This window comes from Heterodontus francisci, chromosome 8 (assembly GCF_036365525.1).
Source record: "Heterodontus francisci isolate sHetFra1 chromosome 8, sHetFra1.hap1, whole genome shotgun sequence".
Classification (NCBI taxonomy): Eukaryota; Metazoa; Chordata; class Chondrichthyes; order Heterodontiformes; family Heterodontidae; genus Heterodontus; species Heterodontus francisci.
This window is the reverse complement of record NC_090378.1, coordinates 76,254,591-76,277,498: the sequence shown is the minus strand read 5'-3', so window position 1 is coordinate 76,277,498 and position 22,908 is coordinate 76,254,591. Positions and strand designations below refer to the sequence as shown.

The window sequence follows — 22,908 nt, the reverse complement described above, 5'->3', positions numbered from 1 at the left end:
TCACTGCATCTTCACACACTTAGCACTGCAGTGGAGCTGAAACCATCGAAGATGATGGTATCCATATAGCTAATCCTCTTTCTCATATCCTCCTGATTTACAAGCTGCAGATGATGTAAGCATGCACTTCTTGCTTCCCCCTTCCTAGCACCACAACTTTACTCTTGTGCCTTTATCCTTTCAGATATCGAAGAGCTGCAACCTGGCCAGGAAGTGGAGAAAAACAAGAAGACAGCGATGATGAAGACACATCCTCACTCAATTTCACACTTGCAGCCACCAGCTCAGATAGTGACACTGTGTGTATCTTAGAGGAATGCCCAGAGGCGTGATTTGCATGTGGTGAGACACTGGGTATGAGTGGGCTGTAGCCAGGGTAGGGACAATGATAATGCAGGTGCCAGCTCACAAGAGGGTAAGGTCGCACATGAGTTCTGCTGCAGAGGACTCAGATGAGCACTTTGACAGGTCAGGCTGCAGAAGGTGCTGATGTGTATGCACAAGAAACTGCTTGGTGCATTGGGAAGCCTGTGGTAAATGTCAAGGAGCATGGAGGAGTCAAGCACCAGCTTGGCACAGGGCTTTGCCCCGAGCTTGAAACCCATCCTTTTCAGCATGGAAGTGGTGGCCAACTCCATTCGCATACTTGCAGACCCGACCAAGATGCTGCATCTGATGGCCGATGTTGCAGCTTCAATTGCAGTACAAACAGCATCCACCCAATGTGACTGCTACAGTGGAAGCTCAGACTGATCTCATGCAAGATCACCTTGTTGCCACGAAGCCTCTGACTGCTCCCATCATGGTTGTGGATTATAGGTTTCAAAGGGGCTTGTAGGGTCTCACAGCAGTCCAGCAATCCATCCTCAAACAGATAACTAGGATTGTTGAGGCACCGCCCCAGGCGAGTGGCAGTGGCTCCATGGAGCACAAATCTGCTGTCCTCTCTCAGGAAGATGGTATTCATCCTCCCACTCCCGCCACTCCATTGGTGCCCTAACTGTTGTCTGAGAGCCAGCTAGCCCAGACTGCTACTGCTGATGCCGAGATCGTTCCCTCCAAAGCTGGGTCTTCTAGGCCCAGAGTTGCTCTAGGTCTTCCTCCAAGGCCATCTGCAGTCTCCCACTGAAAGTCAGCAGCCTTCCACCAGCCATGCTGCAGCCACTGGGGTAGCACTGTGTAGGAGCATTAGGACAGGCAAAGACACATGGAGGACAGGCACCGACAGAATGCATAAGGGTGATTTGCTGACTTCTGTATGCAATAAAGCATGATTTCATTTAAAATTTAGTTTGGAATGTTTATTTTGTGGTATTTTTTATTTTTGCTCTCACATATGTTCTTCACAAACAACCTAGCTAGAAAGGAGTTGTCTAGGTTGCCTCCTTGCTTCCTCTTCCTCCCCATGCTCCTCAGCTGCATCCTGTACAGCTGATGTCAAGTGCTGCCATGATTCCCTCATGGTGAGGTTGTGCAGCTTACAGCAGACCACCAGGAATCTTGACACCCACTCTGCCGAGTACTGCAGAACTCCTCCACTGTGGTCCAGGCAGCGGAAGCATTGTTTCAGCACGCAGTGATCTGCTCTACCACGTTTATGGGGCGGCATGGGTTTCATTGTATGCATGTTGCACACGTGTCATCAGCCATGTCGGCCCATAACCTCCCTTAGGTTTGCCATGGTGGCTGAAATGCAGCTGGTATCGTGGACTGCGGCAGACTGAATGCATCATTACTGCTGGCAGGATACCGGGAACTGACCTGTATGATTCACTGTGTATGGTCACACACCAGCTAAACTTTGAGGAGTGGAATCCCATTCAGTTGTGATATGGGGCAGGGCTGACATACACTGCCCACAAAGTGGTGTGTGTCTCAATGGCACCCTGTACCACGGAGGGAGCCTGCAATCCTAGCGAAACTGTGTGTTCAGTTTGCTTCTGGCAAGAGAGAATTAAATATAGTTAGCTTTCAATGAATAGAATGCCTCAGTGACCTGCCTTAAGTAATTGTGGGCAGAAAACTGATAATATCTCCAGTTCCAGTCCGGAAGATGCCACCGCACAAAGGTTCATCCCCACGGTGACCTTCACAGCCACTGGCAATGCAGTTCCTGTCTTCTCTGAGGTTGTGGTTGTGGCTGCAGCAAGTGGCAATTTCAGTAAGGACATCCTTACTAAAGCGCTGATGTCTAAAATTGTTCCTCACTGAGGTTCAGGTAGGAGAATTGCTCCCTGAACACCCTGAGACCCCTTTTCCCACTCCTCCTCTTCCTCCCTCTTCCAGCAACTTGTCCTGCTCTGCGCGACCTCTGTCATTTTCCAAGTTATGGTGCATTACAAGGGGAATTCCTAATATTACACCCATGTCTGGGAGCAATTGGTTTGGTGACAAAGCCTTGAAATCAGCAAAGTCCCCACCAGCACCAGCCACACCACTCCCAGTCGACTTTTGCAACTTTAAGCAACTATAAAAAGCACCAAACACTTGTAGAATCATAGCAATATCTGGAAGAAATCAACCAGCAGCTAACCTGTAAGTAGTTGAAAGGAGATTCTGGAACTCTCGATTACCCAACAGTGGAACTGGATCATTGAAGAGTGTCAAAATATTTTTTTTAAACTTGAAGGATTTCCTCTTCTTCTCTTCCCCTCATTTTACTTGGGGGTGGGGGGGGGGGGGGGGGGCAGAAGGTCAGGGTTCCGAAGAAGGGTCACTGACCCGAAATGTTAACTCTGCTTCTCTTTCCACAGATGCTGCCAGACCTACTGAGTGGTTCCAGCATTTCTGGTTTCTATTTCAGATTTCCAGCATCCGCAATATTTTGCTTTTATCTTAGGTCAGGGTTGTGGACTGGAAACAACTGCTCCCCCCACCCTTCGAAGGCAGACAAACAGCTGGGTTTCCGTGGGTATAGGGAGCGGCACCAGAGATGCCTCGCATAATGATGCTCGCTTCCAACTGGTGCATGCTAATTAGCTGCTGTCCCATTCATGCCATAAATTATGATGGGGTCAATGCTTGAAGACACCAGTGGGGCACTACTGGTGGAACTACCATGATTATGTCATACAGACGTTTGGACACTATGATTCTCTGTGCATTACTTTATCAGGTAAGGGCACCGGTTTCAGTGTGCAGTAGATCGGGTACTGCTTATGGAAATGGTTATTAAATTGTTTACACAAGGTAAAGTGCTGAGTTAAAACATTGCAGCTAAAATGTGTATGCAAATTTTCCTTGTGTGCTATTTTAACACCGTCATTGACTCATTTCAGAATGAATGTTAATTAACATACCAAGGACCCTACACAAGTATGTCAACCAGAGGAAATGACAACCCCTGAAGTGCGTCAATTTTTAAAAATATTTAGTGTATTCCCTTCTCCCCTTGTTATTTGAGTAAATGTGTCACAGAAGAGCAAAATAAAAGCTTGTGTAAAAGTAAGTCAAATTTTTAGTCAGAAGATCAAATGATGCCAGTAATTCTACCACCACATCCCAGAGTGCAGTGTGTACTTTTGACATTAAACAATTAGCACAGAAAATTCTCAAATTTAACCAGCTGGCTTTTCCAAGAAGAAATTCTGAGCCTTTAATTTTATAATAAGCACCATTATTGCTCCCAGTTGCTTACAGGGTGAATAATTTGAATAATCAGGACACTGGGTCCATGGAAGTTATTGTTTTACTAGTCTTAATTGCTCGAGACACCAAATTCAACTTAGAAAAATAATTGCAAGTGAGATAATTGAACATGCATCACATTTACTTAATTGGACTTGCAAAATAATTAACTACTCAGTCCTTTGCACACATTTGCTCATTCTAGATTGTTGAGAGCCAGACACTGTGTGACTAATCTAAAGCCACATCGTCTGGTATGGGTGCTGCTACTCAATAATAATGAAAAATGATTCTGTGTGGTGTTGGAAGAAACTTGAGCGGATGTGCTTCTTGTATAGTTCTAGCTTCATATCCCATTACTGCTGACAACTGTGAAGCTGGACTGATAAATCAGATTTCAAATATATATATAAAACTATTGCCAGCAATAAATTACCTCATGCCAACTAGGCAAAATACAGGTATTTTGTGTGCTAACAATTCATCATGCTGTTTATTTACTAGTTCTTTGCTGTGAAAAAGTTTCTGGTTTCACTTGGAAATATAAAAACAGTCAGACATTTTTGAATCCATGTTAGCAGCGAATGGCAGGATGTTATTCTGAGAAAGCACAGAAGGAAAGTCATTCAGCAGAATGTCAGTACTCTGTATTGTAAGGACATGGGTCTGTCTAAATGAGTTTCCAGAACCCCAACAAGATGCCAATTGTAAATATGCTGACCTCTCTGCTGCTTTGTAACAGTAATTCCATTGTATTGATTTGAAAGAAGCACTGGCTGTACTGCTTGGCACGCTTTTGTGTCTGGCCAGATTTGATCCAGAAGGGATCATTTTTGTTTGAACTGGCTAGAAACATAGTGCAAAAATTTTCTTTGTGCATTAGATATTGCAAAATCATAAATAGCATGTTCATTATTTCATTACATTGGGCACACAGAGGCAATCTTTGCCGATAGCCTTGTGCATGCATTCTCATAAACAGGTTTTAAATCACGCTAGAAGTAAAGAAAGAACTTACTCTTATGTTATGCCTTATCACATCTGCAAGATGTGCCAAAGTTCTTTTCATTCAAGAATTACTTTTGAGGTGTAGTCACTTGTTACATGGGCAAACATGGCAGCCAATTGGCTCACAGCATATGAAATGAATGACAGAATAATTTTTTGGTGGTGATGGCTGAGGGAAGACTATTACTCAGAATACTGGAAGAATTTCACATGTTTTTGAATAGTGTCACAGTACTTTTCAAAGCCACCAGGACAGGCAGACAGGGCATTGGTGTAACAGCTAATCCAAAAGACAACACTTTCTCAACAATGCAGCACTTATTCAGCACTGAGGTGAAGTGCTAGCCTAGATTATATGCTCAGGTGGAGGCACAATCCTCTGATAATTAGGCAAGAATGTTACCAAATCAGTGAAGCTGAGATATCGTCCTCGTACTTAGCCCAAATCATCCAGTTAAATCATTCAAAATAGTCACCTTGTACCTGGAAAGTAAAGATGAGCCTTCCGATTACTCCAGATTCCAATCAAGGCTCCACCATAAGGTTTCCATCTATTATTATTTGCTGAAAATTTTTAATTTTAAGCAGTAAGTGCCAACTTAGTGTAACAGGGAAACTGGCTTTGGAAGAGCTAGACAGCCTGATAGTTTGAAGGCGCTGAACTGGCATTAATAGATAGTCATTAACTCAGGGTTAAATCAGTAACTGCATTTTTGAAGAACACTTTGCAAAAAACATACCCCCTTTCCTTCCCCATTAAGTTCTTTTAGGTTTACTAAATTCTGGATCTCACTGCCCACAAGGCTGGTGGAAGCAGAGACAATGAATGATTTCAAAAGGAAATTGGATGGACGCTTGAGGGAAATACACTTGCAGGGCGACAGGGATCGAGCGGGGGGAAGGGGACAGACTGGAGTGCTCTACAGAGAACTCAATGGGCAAATGGCCTCCTTCTGTGCTGTTATGACTCTATAAATCTAATCTGATTAGATAGCAAAAATTATTAATTGGAATATAAACTGTATGGAAAATCTGTCAAAACTTGTTTTAAATTGTGTTATTTATATCATGGTATATGTCGTTTGGCAACTTAGCCATCATAAATAGGTGAGTCATAAGTTCAAAAATTAATTGAACTAATCATTAAATCACTACAGGTATATACTGTCTGCCTATGTGATTTGAATCAGTTATTTTCTGAATAATTGGATGATGCAATGGGTTAGCAGCCTATCCTTTTATCTGTGGTGCCCGAGGCTGAATCCTTTAAGATGGGTTTAAAGTCACCTCTCACCTGGCTGGGGTTTAGTGATCTATTCATCCTAGAAGATGAATAAGGCTGATTAGTACTTGCGAGAGGAGCTGGACAGAATTTTGGTAGGCTGCGTTTGCTGAACACGCAACCACTAGTTGGCGCAGTACCAGCACATGCACAAATGCAGCCTCTTCCACTGAAACCTCACTGTCTGTGACATTCAAGCAGCTGCAAGGATTATAGATGGCGCTGCTCAATTTATCACAGAAAAACAACTTCAACCTGAAAATCCCCTCAATGGCTGCCATTGCCGCTTCCATCGCACCCCAACAGTCCCCCGCTCCCTCCTGCTACTGCGCTTCTCTCTATCGGTCCCTCCTGCGCCCGTCTTCTCACCGCTGGCTCCCCACTGCCTTCCCTTAAGCACTCGCTGCAGCCTCGCCATTTCCCCTCCTCCCTCAGCTGCTCGCTCCAGACCTCGCCACTGCTCCGCCCCTTTCCCTCCCCTCAGCTGATTGTTCCCCGCTCCTCGCTTCCTGACACCCCCCCGCCACCCGGCTCTCCAGCTACTCGCTCCCTGCTTCCCTCCTCCCTTCCAGATGGTCGCTCCAGGCCGCGCCACTTCTCTCCTCTCGGCCACTCGCTCCCACGTTCGATCATTCTCCGCACGCTGGCCGAAGAAGCAAGGCGGGCTGCAAGGGGTGACGGGGCAACGTAGGAGCGAGTGGCCAAGAGGAGGGAAGTGGCATGACCTAGAGCTAGCGGCTGGGGGGGGTGGGGGGGGGGGAAGCGGGGATCGAGTGGCTGGAGAGCATGGTGGCAGGAAACGAGGATCAGGGAACAATCGGCCGAGGCGAGGGGAAGAGCGAGTGGTTGTGGGGGGTGGGGGGGGGGGGAGCAGCCTCTGGGGAAGAGGGGAGAGGGGGAGAATGCATTGAGGCCTGAAGCGAGTGGCCGAGGGGGGAGTCCAGTGGGGCGGGAGAGAGTAGCTGAGCAGGCGAAAGTGGGGGGTTGGGGGGGGGTGGGGGGAGAGAACGAGTGGCGGCGATTGAGCTCCAGCCTCAAAGTGCCTCATTCAGCTGCTTGAAGACGTTGGCGTTCTGCGATGACGTTGGTGTTACGTAATGACTTTTTCCTGCGCATGCACCAATTAGTCCTGACAAGACGTAGACTGTACATGTGCAGCATCTCACTGAGAGCAGGAGACTGTGCATGTGTGCAGTTTGGAGCGCTCTGATGACTTCGGCGGGCCGCTGTGTTGTCAGGAGTCACTTTGATTTTGGTAAGACATTCCATTCAGGGATGTAAAAGATCCCATGGCTGAGGAGTTCTCACAGTTTCTATATCACCTTTTATCCCCCAGCCAACATCTATAAAATAGATTATTTGGTCATTTATCTCATTTCTGTTTCTGGAACCTTGCTGTGTGAGCTTTCCTACATTTCAAAAGGTACTTTAATGGGTGTGAACTGCTTTTGGATGTCTGGAGGGTGTGAAAAGCCCAATATAAATACAAGTTCTTTCTTTCTTTCATTAGCAATGAAACATGTATTTTGTTTTTGAATTTTGTGGCTGGCAGATGGACTGAAGAGGTCTTTTTTTTCCCCATACTTTGCAATGTTCATATGCTTCTGTAAAATCAGTTTGAGGAGTTTAAACAGGATTTTATGTCTGAAAAGCCGGGGACCAGCCTTCATCCATCGGCCCTGGAAGCCATAACTGTATTTTGCCTGCAGTCGTGGCTTCTGTCCCTCTGAGGCAGGATGTTCCGCCTCCAAGAGCTGTTGGCCAATCAGAGGGCTGGAAGCTCTTTAGTCCCAGCAGTGCCACCGGGAGCGGTAGCCATAGCTGGGACTGCAGCAGTCCCTGAACCTCACCAGTGAGGATGGAGGCTGGAGAAGAAGGTAAGTGGGGTTGGGGCTCGCCAGGACCAATCAACCAGATCCCATTGAGGTGGGGAGGGATCGATCGCGAGGGCAGGGGGTTATGTTGCAGCGCGGGCAGCCTTTGCCACTGGGGGAGCCCTCCGTGGGGCACAGGGTACCTGTTCAGGAAGGCCCACGCCACTCCAGCCTGCAAGGAGGCTGCCAGGTTTAACTATGCAGCCTCCCCAGGTGTCGAAGTGCCCAGCGGCAGCAGGGAGAAGCCCGTAAATGGTCATTAATTGGCCCCTTAGGGGCCTCAATTGACCTAAGGGCGAGGGGGCCACCTGACACCACCCCCGCTGCTGGTAAAATACCAGTGGGGGCAGGTAGGCAACGGGCACGGCACCCCTGCCATCACACCTGATTTTATGCACCCACCCCCCCGCTTTGCCTCCCAGTTCACTCCTGGGGAGGGCGTAAAAATCCGGCCAGATTCACAGTACAGAACTATCTGCAATTTGGCACAAATTGGCAATCTCATTTGGACAGTACGGAAAATGGGAACATACACGCATCTGCGGTTCAAATTAAAGTATACGGAGACAGTGTAGAGGGAGCATTACACTGCATCAAGGCGATGCGGTAGCACCTGGGCTGAACTGCTAGCACTGTACTTCTGTCAGGTTCCTGTTAAAACATTTTTAAAAACTAAAGTTAAGAACATGCCAACATTATAACCAGTCCCAAGGATATTAAGAATTATTCCAATATGTAGTGAAAAGATTTAATTCTGCAGGACTAACAACCCTCAGCCAGATGAGCCCAAAAATTGTACCTTTCAAAGCAAACGGCTCTTTGTAAATATTCTTTGTAAATATTCTACATGATGTGCTTTTGTGTACAAGCCCTTGAATTCCTACTCACATCTTTTATTTTTTATTTTATTTTTTAATTTTTTTTATTTAGAGATACAGCACTGAAACATACATCTAATAAGTTCTATTTAGAACATAAATTCTGTACAAATGGTAATCTAGCACAACTGCACAGGTGTCATAGTAAAGAGCGAAGGAGTGTTGTATGAGTTGCTGAAGTATTTTAATCTTATAGAATTTTAACAGATGGGACTCTAGATCGGTACAAGATGAAGAAAAAGGAACATCTTGCAATTAAATCATCATAGAACCGGCTGGAAATACTGCTGCATGTTGGTGGGAGACAGATTTTTCCTCTCAGACTTATGATATTGATTGTGGTAATTGCTATCTTTGAAGTACCCTGAAGAATGGAAGGTTGAGAAATTACGATTGTTTACACATGTTTCTTTGGGCGCTACAAGTGCCCTTAGAGTTCCAAAATGACATCTGCAGTAATCACACACAGTTTTAGTGTGAATTGTGGCAGGTGTCATATGGGTGAGGGCGCCAGTGCGCGTGCAGTGAACGGACACCTGAAGTATGCAGAGCAAACCAATCATGTCGTTGTTCAGCATACAACGCTGATTTGACGTCAGCGGTGCCATTTTAGGTCAAAACCCTTCAGCCAACGCCCTCCCTTAAGCTTGCACGGCTGAACACACGCTCAGCAGCAGGAAGGACCCCACATGATCGCTATTTAAAGGGAGCATCAACTACTTTCAGGTTAGTTGCTGACTGATTTCTTCTGGCTGTTGCTTCAATTCTACGAGTGTTTGATATTTTCTATAGCTGTTTAAAGTTGCAAAGGTTTAGAGGGTGTGGTGTGGCAGGTGTTAAAGGAATTCTTGCTGACTTCAAGGATTCTGCACAAACAATTTGCTCCCAGACAGGGTGCACTAGTAGGCATTTCCCTTGGAACACAGCATGGCTTGGAGAATGAACAGATGCCACATTGAGCAGGACAAAATGCTGGAAGAGGCCTCTTTCTGATGGGCTGTCCATAAGTACCCATCCGAGTGTGACAACATTAACTGCAACACCAATTTCCAATTCACCGGCAGTCCCACACCTTACCTTCCCTCTGTTACTGACCATCACAGCATTCACTTGGTCACAATGCAAAAATAAAATACACCACACAATAAACATTCTAAACCAAAGTTATGTATGAAATTATGCCATATTGCATACAAAAGTCAACTAATCACCCTCGTGCATTCCTTTAGTGCCTGTCTTCTGTGTGCATATGCCTGTCTTGGTGCTCCTCTGCAGTGCTACCTGAGTAGCTGTAGCATGGCTGGTGGAAGGCTGCTGATTTTCAGTGGAGGAGACTGCAGATGTCCCTGGAGGATGAGCTTGAGCAGCCCTGAGCCTAGATGGCCCAGTTGCGGATGGCACCATCTTGGCATGGATGACAGCAGTCTGGGCTGGCTGGCTGGCTGACAGGCAACAGCAAAGGGCACTGGAGGTATGGCAGGATGGGAGATGAATGGTTTCTTTCTGAAAGAGGACTGCGAGTTCATGCTCCATGGAGCCACTACCACCCCCTTGAGGCAGTGCCTCAGCAATCCTAGCAAGCTGTTGGAGGACACACTGCTGGACTGCTGTGACACCTTGAAAACCCCTTTGAACACTGATATCCACATCCATGATGACAGCAGTCTGAGCTTCCTCAGCAGCACTGAGACGTTGGGTGGCTACTGCTTGTGCTACAAAGGAAGCTGCAACATCAGCCATCAGATGCTGTATCATGGTCGGGTCCACAAGTATGTGAATAGAGTTGGCCACCACTTCCATGCTGGAAAGGATGGGCTCCAAGTTCTGCACAAAACCCTGTGCCAAGTTGCTGCTGGACTCCTCCATGTTCCTCGACATTGAACACAGGCTTACTGCCAGGTTTCCCAATGCACCAATCATTTTGTCGTGCATATCCAACAGCATTCTTCTGTAGATTGCCCTGTTGAAGTGCTCATCTGAGTCCTCTGTAGCAGAACCTGTGTGCAACCTCACCCTCTGGTAACTTAGCGCCTGCGCTATCCTTTTCCCCTGCCCCGACTGCAGACCACTCATGCCCGTTGTCTCACCACATGCATAATCCACCTCTAATCTGTCCTCTAAAATATGTGCAGTGTCAGTATCTGAGCTGGCGGCAGCGAGTGTGGTGTGGGGATAGTGGGGGAGGGGAAAGTAAGAGGTGCATACTTACACCATCTGCAGTTTGTGAATCAGAGAGTGTGTTGAGTGGAAAATGGGATGTGAGAAGGAGGAATACGTATGAGGACACGGTCATCATCAATGGTTTCAGCCCCACTGCAGGTTACGGCCTTAACCATGGCCCTCCCAGTAACGTCCAGCACCATCAGTTACGTGGGGGTTCGGACATGCAGCTTTGCCCATCACCCATTGGATAGCTCCTGCTGCCGCCTCTGGTTGTGCAAAATCTTGTCCTGGAAGTGAGAGGGAAGTGTATCAGTGAATGTCGTGCAATCTGTTTGGTTGATGTGGCTCTCATGGTTGAATATATGTTGGTGTGCGTAAGCCGTGAGATGTGGGTGTGAGGGTTGCAGTAATGCCAAGTGTGTCAGGGTGCGGTGGCGCATATGAATGTGAGGTACGAGTTGCGATTGTTAGAGATTGTTGGTAGGTGAGTGATAGGGTGTGGTGAATTGAGCAGTGGCTGAGGCGAGTGGTACAGTTGGTAGGATATGGCATTTGAAGATGTATTCATTGACCCTCACCCCTCATGTGAAGTCACGGATCTTCTTGCAGCACTGCATCCAGGTCCTCGGGGCTTGACTCCTGGCATTGACCTCCATGGTTCTCTGTTCTTACTGCCTTCTGACCATGTATCGGGAAGGCATCCTGGCAGTCTACAGATACAGGCTCTCTCTCCTCTTTTTCACCGACTCCACCAAGGCCTCCAGCGCAGCATCAGAAAGCCTTGGAGCCTGATTTCTCCCATGCTGTGTCAATATTCAATGTTTCCAAGGTCATATTGACTTCCTGCATGATTCCCAGCACTTGCTCCAGCCACAATGCACCTCGCCTATACGAGGGATAGATTAGTTTTAAGTAGTGTAGACTAGCATTAAGTGGTGCTAGGAATTTACAATTTTGGGCCCCTTGCTGATGTGTGTAGCCAGTGCACAGACAGCATCGTTAGCGCTGGCTGCGTCATGATCCCATCGCCCGATTTCAGGGCCTATCCAGTTTATCCCTATAGCTTAACACACAAAGCTGCAACACCACAGCTTCACCTCTCAACAGAATGCTCAGTGTGGGTTTTTGTCAGGCAATTGTATAAATTGAAACATGCTACATAATAGAAGTGGAAGACTGTGTATCCAGTAATAAACTGCTCCCATGTATGGCATCTTCAGAGCTTAATCAGCAGCGGGGTCATTTAATAATTCATTAACCTGGAGGTTCATAAATTGATCGAATTATGAAAACTCAAGTAAGTATTTATGAAGTAATGTTCTTGTATTGCTTCCAGTGTAAAACTAAATCAGCAATCTTACATAAAATTATATAGAATATACAGCACAGAAACAAGCCATTCGGCCCAACCAGTCCAGGTTGGCATTTATGTTCCACTTGACCCTTCTTTCGTCCATCCTTATCGAACTCTATCAGCATAACCTTCTATTGCCTTCTCTCTCTAGTGTTTATTAAGCCTCCCCTTAATGCATCGGTACTATTTGCCTCAACCTGTGGTAGTGAGGTCCACTTTCTCACCACTCTCTAGGTGAAGAAGCTTCCTCTGAATCTGGTCTATGAATTACCTCAAACAATACAGTTCCCTATTGTTACATTTTTAGCAGTTTCATAGATTTTCACAGATTGCATGCCAATTAGACTAGTCCTAACTATTGCAATCTGAAAATGCTGTCATGATTCTTTGAAACACCTCTTCATATTCCATACTTAATTCATGAAACTTTGAGCTCCATTTGTACAAGCTAATCTATGAAACGGGGAGTGAAGAAAATGGAGAGAGACAAACAGATAGGCAGCGGTTAATAAGTCCATTTACCTGATCCAATCAGATAACTGAACAGCCAGCTGGCACATTGTGAGGCGGTGTCGACTGGAGACAAGGCCCTGAAAGTAATAGAGGAAAGAATGAATTATTAATAAAGATCCATAATCTGAAGAATTAATTTATGAACAGCAACAAAAAAATTCCTTAAAACTTGATTACAATTGACTGTTATATGAGTTGCATAGAGGATCCAAACAGCAGGGGTATGAAAGTTGATCTTAATATTCATCTTGTTCCAGTTCATCCGTATCCTATTAAACTCAGAATCTTTTTAGTTAGCTAGCTCTTTGGTGGCAAAATTGACACTTGGCTCAAATTCACTTTCTCAATGAATAGGTCAGTTCAAATTCTCCTTATTCCAAAAGAAATCTGAGCTTATCAGAGAGTGAAGTAATTAAAACAACCGAGTTCTGGTTGGCCAGGATCAAACCAACATAATTTGGACAAGTTTGACTTCTGATTCTGATTTACATTTGCGATTATAGTTCAGTACATGGTTATGTTACTGTACAGATCACAATGATTATAGTACAATACACATCACATTGCATGATTATTGTACCTGTACAGTCATACTACAGTGCAGGTCACAATGAATGGCTAGAGTACAGGTCACAAGACAATATTTAAGTACCTTTACACTCTTCCTTTGGATGAGAGTATGACATAGTAGTGGAAGGACTTGCAGACTTGTGGGTGTAGCCCGACACAGTAAGACGTGTGTTGATATGTTCCTGTAGCAGCTGTGTATATATCTGTTCTAGTTTAAGTTATAATAAAAACTCAGGTATTCTTTTGATATTACTTGCAGTCCTGGGAATCTTACAATAATTCACATACCAAAGGAACAAGCAATATTATATGGTGGCAGCGGTGGGATGTTTTGTGACATTGTGGCAACCTTTGATTTTTTTTTTCTGGTACACGCCAATGTCTTACCAACGTTGGGCTACACCCACAACTCCTTGGTCATGTGTGATGCGACATCACTTCCTCCGGTGACACTTCACTTACAGCCTCTTAAAGTGCTCCCACAACAAATAGGTTGGTTAGTCCCATACAGTGGGACTGTCTCCCACAACCCGTACGATGAGGTCACCAGTATCATAGACGATATCAACCCAGAATTTAGAGCCAGAATCTCCACTTTCCAGGACTGTTTGAAGCCAGATTTGAACCCTGCACCTGTTACCAGTAAGCAAAAGACTGGCTGTATTGCAATGATCATAGTATGGTACAGGCCACAATGCATTGGTTATATTACATTGCATATCCCAATAGTAATAGTATAGAACAGGCTAGAATGCATCACTATGCAATACCTGGAGTCATTAGAAAGAAGTGGGTGGGGACAATAATGGACCATAGATACACAACCACCAGGTTTCTGCCCACACCTAAAAGGAAAATAATCCTTTCAGTTTCAATCCACACTGTCCCATCTCCTCCTAATGTTAAAGACCTCTATTGAATCACCCCTTAATCTCCACTATTCCATTTAAAACAGCCACTTTCTCAAGGGCAGTTAGAGATGGGCAATAAATGCTGGCCTTTCCAGTGATGCTCACATCCCGTGAATGAATAAAAAAAAGATAGTACTGTACAGTTCACAATATACTGGTTATAGTACAGTACAAGTCACAATTTAGGTGCAGTCTGAAGTGTTATATTCAACAGTAGCTCTTATCAATTTTTAATCTGAAATCTTTTCACAGTTTTAAGCAAATGAATCGAAGTAAATTGCCAGTCTCTAGTCTGTTTGGCACCAGTTCATTGCAGTTTACAAAAGGACTATTAGGGAAACAGCACAAGCTGTGACAATGTTCACACTTCTGGTGTTTATTTGTTTCCTTTACAGAAACAAATTGGTAGGGAAATGATTTTAACAATAATTAAGACTTGCAGCTCAAAAGCTTATTTCACACCATGCAGACATGGAATACATCCACATTCACAGTGCTCCAATAAAATGGCTCAGGTACCAGGGCAGGATTTCGTCTCCAGAGTCAGGAACTTGGCATCGGAACCATTTCTGGGACCCGAACCTGCACCGGGGATGGTGGGGGGGGGGGGAGAAGTAGTCATAGGCCCCCCGATTTTTTCTGATGTCAGCTGCTAATCAGCTGGAAGGTGGGTTTGGCAGCCAATTTGGCAGATGCAGAATGGAGGCTGGACTTGTAAAATGCAGGCCCGATTTAAAGGCATAATGGCAACCATTACTGTGGCAGCCGTTTGGATTTGCCATGGAAGCTCAGGCTTGCCAGGCAGAGAGGCAGAGACCTGGCAAAGGGCTGCTCCATGATTCACAGATACAGCTCTTAAGGTGCTGTTGGAGGCAGTGAGGCAGAGGAAAGGGTCTTGTTTCCAGAGGGTGGCAGATGAACACCACCCAGTCAAACAAAGCAGGCCTGGTTGGAGGTGGAAGAAATTGTCAGCAGCAACAGGAGGACCTGGATGCAGTGCTGCAAGAGGTTTAATGGCCTTCTTCGCTCTGGAAGGCGAGTGCAGTGCTAGACCCAGATGACAGGCCTCCAGGTCTGCAGTCACCAACTGAGCAGCCTGAGGGTGCATGGTGCTCCTGAACATGGGAGAGTGTGCGCCCAGGAAAATTACTGATGTCAGCAAGGCTCCAAGCCCCAGAGCTGCTGAGGGCTAGGCAGCACTCATACATGCAGCTTCATATTTAAATGAGCCACTGGCGTTGGTGAGAGAGGTTGGAATTGCCTTATCTCTCTCTCTTTTGTCCTTGCAGGATAAGAGGGTGCAGAATGCATGGGAAAGGACGTCCACAAGAGGAAGAGCGCTCCAGCTTGCCATCCTCACATCTATGGAGGCGCTGGCAATGGAAATGGTGAGGATGGTGCCGCATGATGAGGTTGGTGATGGAGAGATTGAGAATACCTGGAGGAGGGGGTGAAAAGATATTGAATTCTGTAGGGCGATGAAGTGTACTCCTCCTGTCTGATAGCATGCCAAAGCATCAACTGCAGTGGTAAGCCTCAGCTCCAAAGGGGCATCTGCTGGCAGAGGTGAGTTCTCATGATCTCCTACTTGCGTCTCCTACAGGGCCAGTAGTGGAGGGTGACCATGCCAGTACAGCAGCATCATCACCGGGGACCTCTGATGAAACTCAACCAGCACAGCCAGCACAACATTCAAGCACGGCATCCTCCAGCGCAGATACACTCACATGGGTGGGTCCTTGTGTGCACTTAAAAAGGATGGCACTGTGTGAAGAGCACGGCACTAGTGAACAGAAGGAGCTGAGAGAGGTAGAGGCAAATGTGGGCAGTCCCCCTCGGAGGATGGAGGACAGGCACAGCCATGCTCAGCAGGGCACAGATGATGGCCTTGGGAGTCACAAGCAAGACAGCTCTACATTGACCAGCAGCATGAGATGCGTGCTCACATGTCAGAGTTCCCTGAAGCAGTATGGAGTCATGGGCTCAGAATGGAAGAGGTCATTAAGCTTATGTGCACCACCATGGCTCAGGGCTGTGAACGCATGAGCTCCTCCACTGAGAGAGTGGCCAACCTCATGGCAGCCATGCACTCTCAGTGGATGCAGGAACAGTGGCACTGACATGCACAAAATGCATGCAAAGCTCTGTGGCATTGACCAGTCAATGGTGCTGATGGCGCAAATAGGCATGCAGTGGATGCCAATTGTGCCCCAGCTGCTGGTCCCCCTCCAGTGATCCAGAGTGCCATCCAAGGGCTGAGGTAGTCACCCATGAGGATGAGGGTGTCACCCCTCACTAAGTGCCATCATCATCATCAGCCTCCTTGGCACCTCTGACCGAGGGACCACCTATACTGCAAGGTCCTGTGACAGAGGCTGCCCCTGCATCGACACTGGTGCAGCAGCCTCTGGAGTCACCCCTACTGGCACATTCACATTGAGGACAACTGCCATGTGCTTCTCAGGCGTAAGCAAACACACTTGAGCAGGCTGCCTCCACTTCACCAAGGGGGGCACCATGTAGAAGTGGCAAGAGCAGAGGTCACCACATGGATCAGAGCACTGAGTGGTTTACTGGGGTTTATTTCACTTGTAAATGTGCACTTTGTAATTTATTGTTAATACTGTTGAGACATTATCCCAGATGTGCAAGCTTCCGTTCTTCATTGGCAAAACTGGAAATGTGGGAAGAAGTGGTGAAGGGAAACCGTGGTGTTTGAATGTGAGACCGATGGACAGATGTGCACCATGCATTATCAGTAACAGTGGATCTATTCAAGGTTGTATCTTCAATCGAAGTGTTCTCATTGGCAGGTCAAAGTGTGTTCCAGAGCATATGCTCCTGCTGGATGAGAAGCGCTCAGGTGAAATACGCCTGGATCAGACATGACTTGGTGTTCACGCCATCCCATTGAGAGATTAGACTCCTGAGCTAGCCCCAGTCACCTCCTTGCCCAGCATGGGCAGCTCTCTGCTCCACACCTTCCTTCTCCTCCTCTGATGAACGGTGATCTAGTGTCTTATCATCTTCAACGTCCATTCCTCTCTGGACAACCATATTATGGAGAGTGTAGCAGACTACCACAATGCCCAAGACCCCTGCAGGAGTGTACTGCAGGGCACCACACGACAGTGTTAGAAATTGGAGTATCAGAGTAAATTAACACTTTAACCCCTTATTCTCAAGTTCTGAAATAATCTGAAGTGATAACCCTTATTGGTGGCAGTGGCTATATTTTATTCAGTGTAAGTAAGACCTGGCACATGCTAATGTCTAAGCAGTAGTATCAAAACGCAACTGTATTACCTCTATATGTCTTGGGTAGAAGCGTGATCTTCATGTAACTACTCCCTGGTCGTGCCCCAGGTACCATCACATCACTCAATGCAACATGTAAAACCTTTATAATTTCTGTGTTTGGGGAATCTCCTCTTATACTTTCTTTACACAGGAAACCCTGTGGAGACCGATTTAACCCAATCATTACCTCGCTATTATTTGAATGGCTCAATTACAAAAGATGTCATTGAACTATCTGCCCGCCCAAGCCTGGTCAAGCTCTCAAGATTTCTGGTTTCCCACGCTCAGATGCTTATCAGCTCCTAAACATTCCAATACTAGCGCTTGGCCAAAGCAAGGAAAACATGTGCCCTAGGCACCCAGGTATCTTATCTAGGAGTCAAGGCATTATTGTTTTCTCTGCTCTGTATCTGGGCATCAGGAATTCTGCTAAGATGTTTATCTTTTAGGTTTCACAAAGTATCTTGTCTATTTGTAAACACTTCTAGATTTCTGCTGAAGTTTACCTTTTTACCAATTGGTCAATGAAGACCCAAACCACAATTTCTCATCAAGCCACGTCTCAGCCACTTTTACCCAGGGTATAACACAAGCAGGAATAAAATAGTTCAGTACAAGATTAAATTTAACAATGAAATTAAAGTAAAATACAGCCAGTCATAGTACTTAAGATAAAAACAAGAAATACTGTAAATACTCAGCAGGTCTGGCAGCATCTGTGGAGAGAGAAGCAGAGTTAACGTTTCAGGTCAGTGACCCTTCATCAGAACTGTTAAGTATTTAAGTTAGGTTTTCTTGCCAGTTAAATGAAAACTGATCTAGGGATTTCCCAGATTTCTTACAACTGGTCCAAGCACTGGAATAGCATCTTCAGAAGCCCGCTGGCCTGCTCAATGGTGGTCCTTGTGAGCAGATGGCTTCGGTTGTAATACCTCTGTACCTCCGTCTCGGGGTCACAGGGTCACATAAAGGTGCGAGTAGGAATCTCATCAATGGATATCCCTTTTCCCCTAGAAACCATCCATGCTGTTTGTGGGGGGGGGGGGGGGGGGCATGAAGAGCTACAGCACCCTGGACTGCCAGACGATGAAGACGTCATGGCAAATGCCAGGATAGTGAGCGCACGTATGCATAAAGCTCTTGTTGAGGTCGCAGATCAGCTGAATGTTGAGGGAGTTCCTGGATGAATCTCATCGGCCACTCACTCAGTACCTTGATGGCCACATGGGTGCAATTGATGATACCCTGCACCTCTGGGAATCTAGCGATGGAGGCAAATTCCACTGCCCTCTGTGTCTGTGTGGCCCCATCTGTTTGAAATTGTATGAACTGCCCAGCTCTCGCAAACATAGCATCAGTGACCTGCAAGGTGCAATGGTGTTCTGCCGCTTGAGAGAAGCCACCAAGGTCCACTGCTGATCCATGGAATGAGCCAGAGGCAAAGAGGTTCAAGATCACAGTGACAATAACAGTTACTGGCAGAGCACGGCATGTAGTGCTGCAAGGTCTGAGGTCTTCCTCAACGAGGGCACAAATCTCAGTTACCATCTCCTTAGACAGGCGCAGACTCCTGCAGCACTGATTCTCTGGCGTGTGCAGGTAGCTTCTTCTTTGGTGGTACACTCGATGCTGAGGGTGTGGCCTTCATTGCCTTCCTACCCCTCGCTCTTCCCCTCTGCCTTCCTCATGCCCAGGGCTCTCCAGCTGCTCCTGAGGATGTTGATCCTCATCACTACTTGACCCTATCGCTGAATACCTTAATCACATTACTAGCTGTTGCCTTGCTTGCAGTCAGCTGCACTCACAAAGCTTACTGTACCCCCCTCTGATAGTCCCACGATCCATGGAGGGTCATGCTTCCCCCTCCTGTGACCAAGCACACACAAACCACTTGCTCCGCTAACTCTGCTCACCCAATGGAACCTGCGTGCCAATGGATGAGTACATGGCCTTCCACAATCTTTCATGGGCCCACCTAATTCAATGGTGTGGCCATTACTGGCTCCCACTGTGATTCCACCTCCTTCTACTTGGACTGCTTCTGATCCATCGTGTTAACCCGTGCCTCCCCACAAAAATTCCAAACTGACCCTTGCCGAGCTGACAAGCTCGTTAACAAGATCAATCGGCCAATTATCTGAACTAGGCTGTTTGCCAGCTCCTGCCTTCCTCCCTCCTACCCCTCTAGGAAAATCGCAATCGGTACTCGCCCCCTTATGGAGCTGAAAATCCTGTCCCAGGTCTGCCCATTTCTCCAATTTACATGTTGGAGTAAGTGTTAGCACAGGTCATTCTAGGTTACATGCTTAAAACGTAACTAGTTAGATTGTTTGTATCCACTAATTTTCTTCTCTCTTAAATGTGCTGACACATTCTGGGATACAGCACCTTGCACATCCACCATCTTCTGACAATTGAACCAGGTGGTCATTCTTCACTTGTGAGCCAAATCAGTGAGTGGCAACAAATTATTCAAATTTAGCCAGCATCAGAGCCAAGCCCTTTCCTCTGCCAACGTCGGCACATGCAAACTTTTCCAACAGGAATTACTGCACAGTGATCAGCATCAATACCTCTGACTACACCTGACCACCACCCTCACTCAACACAGTCTAGATAGGGCCCCTTGCTGGTCTGTACAGCTCAGTTCCATTCTGGACACTGCACTTACAAATTGAATCATTTGTGTGGGTATTGGGAGTGGGGAAGAAGTATAAGGTTGAGGGAACATTTTTGCAAATTGGTGAGGTTCCTGAGGGAGAGACTGCAGGAAATTAAAGGTTGGGGGTGTAAACCTAACTAGATTCTACTTATTATTCTTGAAGTTACCAGAGCAGAACTCTTGGTTTTGCTGTAGTTTTCTCCAATTATCAAGATTGTGTATGTTCCTTGATCGACATGAGGTCCGACAGCAGATTTTTCCACATAAGACTTTGCTTTCCTGTATGTGTCAGAGGTTAAAGCAACTGCTGTAGAAACGTTTAAAAATAATCTGGGTATCTTTATAGGTCAGAGTAGTCCACCGATTACAAATATTTACTCCATTAAGATGCAGGACATGGGGATAATAATCAGTAGTACACTCATATCCTTTATACTGCAAAAGGGCAGCAACTGAATCACAGGAAATCAATATAAACATCAGAAAGAAAATGCCCTCTGGTGGGCCATATTCCTTCTGCAGGTTTGTCACTGTGATCCCAAAATTTCTGGGATGGTTTTCTTTCGAACCAATCTGCCAGCGTTCCACCCCTTTTCGGGCCCATTCATAAATCCCAGCACTTTCTGGGATGGAGACAAATGGGCAGCCATATTATAAAAGTTAAGCAATGAATTTTAAGATTGTTAACTCTGTACCCCAGAGAACAATGAGCCATTAATGCTATGGTACCCCCTCCATCCAGCTCGGGTGGCACCCAGTTGCACCAGAACGTGCTTGGCCACCTGCCCAAAATATCTGAATGACCCTAACCCCACAATTTCGAATGGAGTCTGGGTCATGGGCAAGGGGCCAGAGGAGGTTCCATTCTGTTGGAGATCCATCCCCCCTGGTCTCTCCAGGAATTTCAGAGCCTGCAGGCTTGTTTAAAAAGAATTATCACTCGCCAGTAGCCCTTACTGTGTAGGCTGACTGTCATCCTCCCACTCCCCACCATTAATGTACTGTGGAATTTGAGTACAATGTAGTCCAGATATCAAATACAACCCTGTCCTTACATTCAGTAAAGCATTATTCAGTGGAACAGCTGACAGTCGTCTAGCCACCCACTGTGAAGTTAATGGAAATGAAAACTGGGAAGATATATAACAGGCAGCTGATCTGATCCTGGCCCAAAGTCAATTTACCTCCACTGTCCCCATTATAGGTCAATTCACACAGGATTCCTGACAACTACCCAGGGTGGCCTTATCTTCGTCGACTGTTAATTAGTGACGTGCTCCAAAGCCAAATTTAACCTCAAGTCATTTATCTGGCTAGTGTGACTGTAGTAGATATGGGCCCAAATATGGACAAATAATTTCTGTATATGTATATTGTAATTAGTGAACGATGTGTGCTCATTACATGGCCAAAGCCAATTATTTCAGATTAGGACTCATCCTGTTGGTGACATTCATCGTGTGTCTCAAACAGTACAGTAACCATATAGACACTTACACCTCTTGAACAAATTCTTTGCAGGCACCAAGTGTAAATAAATGTTTAGCATGTGTTCAGGGATTCAGTTACTGACATCTGGCCTATATAGAATTTAAGCACACTGTATTCCCTATGATTGTCCCATATCTATATCACCAAACGGTTTGTTTATGGCTGGTTCTTTGTTCAAACATGACTTCAGTATCACAGTCATGCACACTGGAAAGCAAACTATGAAGTTCTGGATTAGACTATTGACAGATAATGCTCGAGAACAAGAATAAGTGAGGTTTCGGCAAGCAAACTGAATGCATCTACGTGCCAGACTGGAGAAGTTGGGATTGATTGACCAGAATTCTACTTACTGTGGCAATTTGTACTCTCAGATTAATAATTTATGCTCAGCAGATGCCCACATTCTTAGGTAGCCACAGTGAAAGGCCAACTCATTTCTGAATTCTCTTTCTAGCCCTGCCATTTCTGTGGGATGGAACTATATTGTGCCTTTTTGTATCCTAAATGTGGATTATGCTAATTTTTTACAGTCACCTCCATTGATAGAATTGTTATAGTGCCCTCAGGTAGGACATCTCCAAGGGAGATCCCCAGACTACAGGAGGTCCCCGAGGAAATTCCAGGGGTCATTATGCTCATCAGAGTTCTGACCATCTGTTGTTCCTTACCTACCTATCGATCTGTTGACTTACTAACTCATCACTTGTATTACATTGAATGGGCTATTTTGCTGCACATCATAGAGCTTTATGGACCATCATTGCAACAAAAAATTCATAAAATACTTTCATTGGGAACATAAGACTTTCATTTGTTAGGAAATTGATTTAGGAGAACTGTAAATGAACATTTTCTGTTAAATAGTGCACTTTGATCTCTTCATCTGATGAGAAGAATTTTTCAGTGATTTATATTAATATGCTTCTTTCTGCATCTATTTATATATGGAAATATATTAATAACATTTTCAATAAGCTTAGTAATGCACTGTTTATCATAACTCAATACAGTTAATATGTAGATTTATTGTTCCTTACCCCTTTTGTTATCAGCATCTGGTGGAAATGCCCAAACTGTTCAGCTTACTAAGCTCCAGTGATTCATTTTCTACTTCAGCTCACATTTTGCAGCTGCTGGTTCTTCCTACTTGGATTGTCAAGACCTTTCAGTTTGGAGAGGTCCTTTCAGCACTGCTCCTTCATTAGGCGATAATAAGGTAGACATGCCATGCAGGGTTTTCTTAACTACCAAGCCTACCAAGTTCCAGTGGAA

At 45.7% G+C, this 22,908-nt stretch overlaps 1 protein-coding gene across 1 annotated transcript in view; it reads right to left on the bottom strand.

Moving 5' to 3' along the window:
- nmnat2 (nicotinamide nucleotide adenylyltransferase 2) overlaps window positions 1-22,908 on the bottom strand; it is a 312,435-nt gene that overhangs the window by 147,233 nt on the left and 142,294 nt on the right. The window contains exon 3 of the mRNA XM_068036467.1: window positions 12,709-12,776. Coding sequence (XP_067892568.1) covers window positions 12,709-12,776 — 68 coding nt within the window. The remainder of the gene's footprint in view (window positions 1-12,708; window positions 12,777-22,908) is intronic.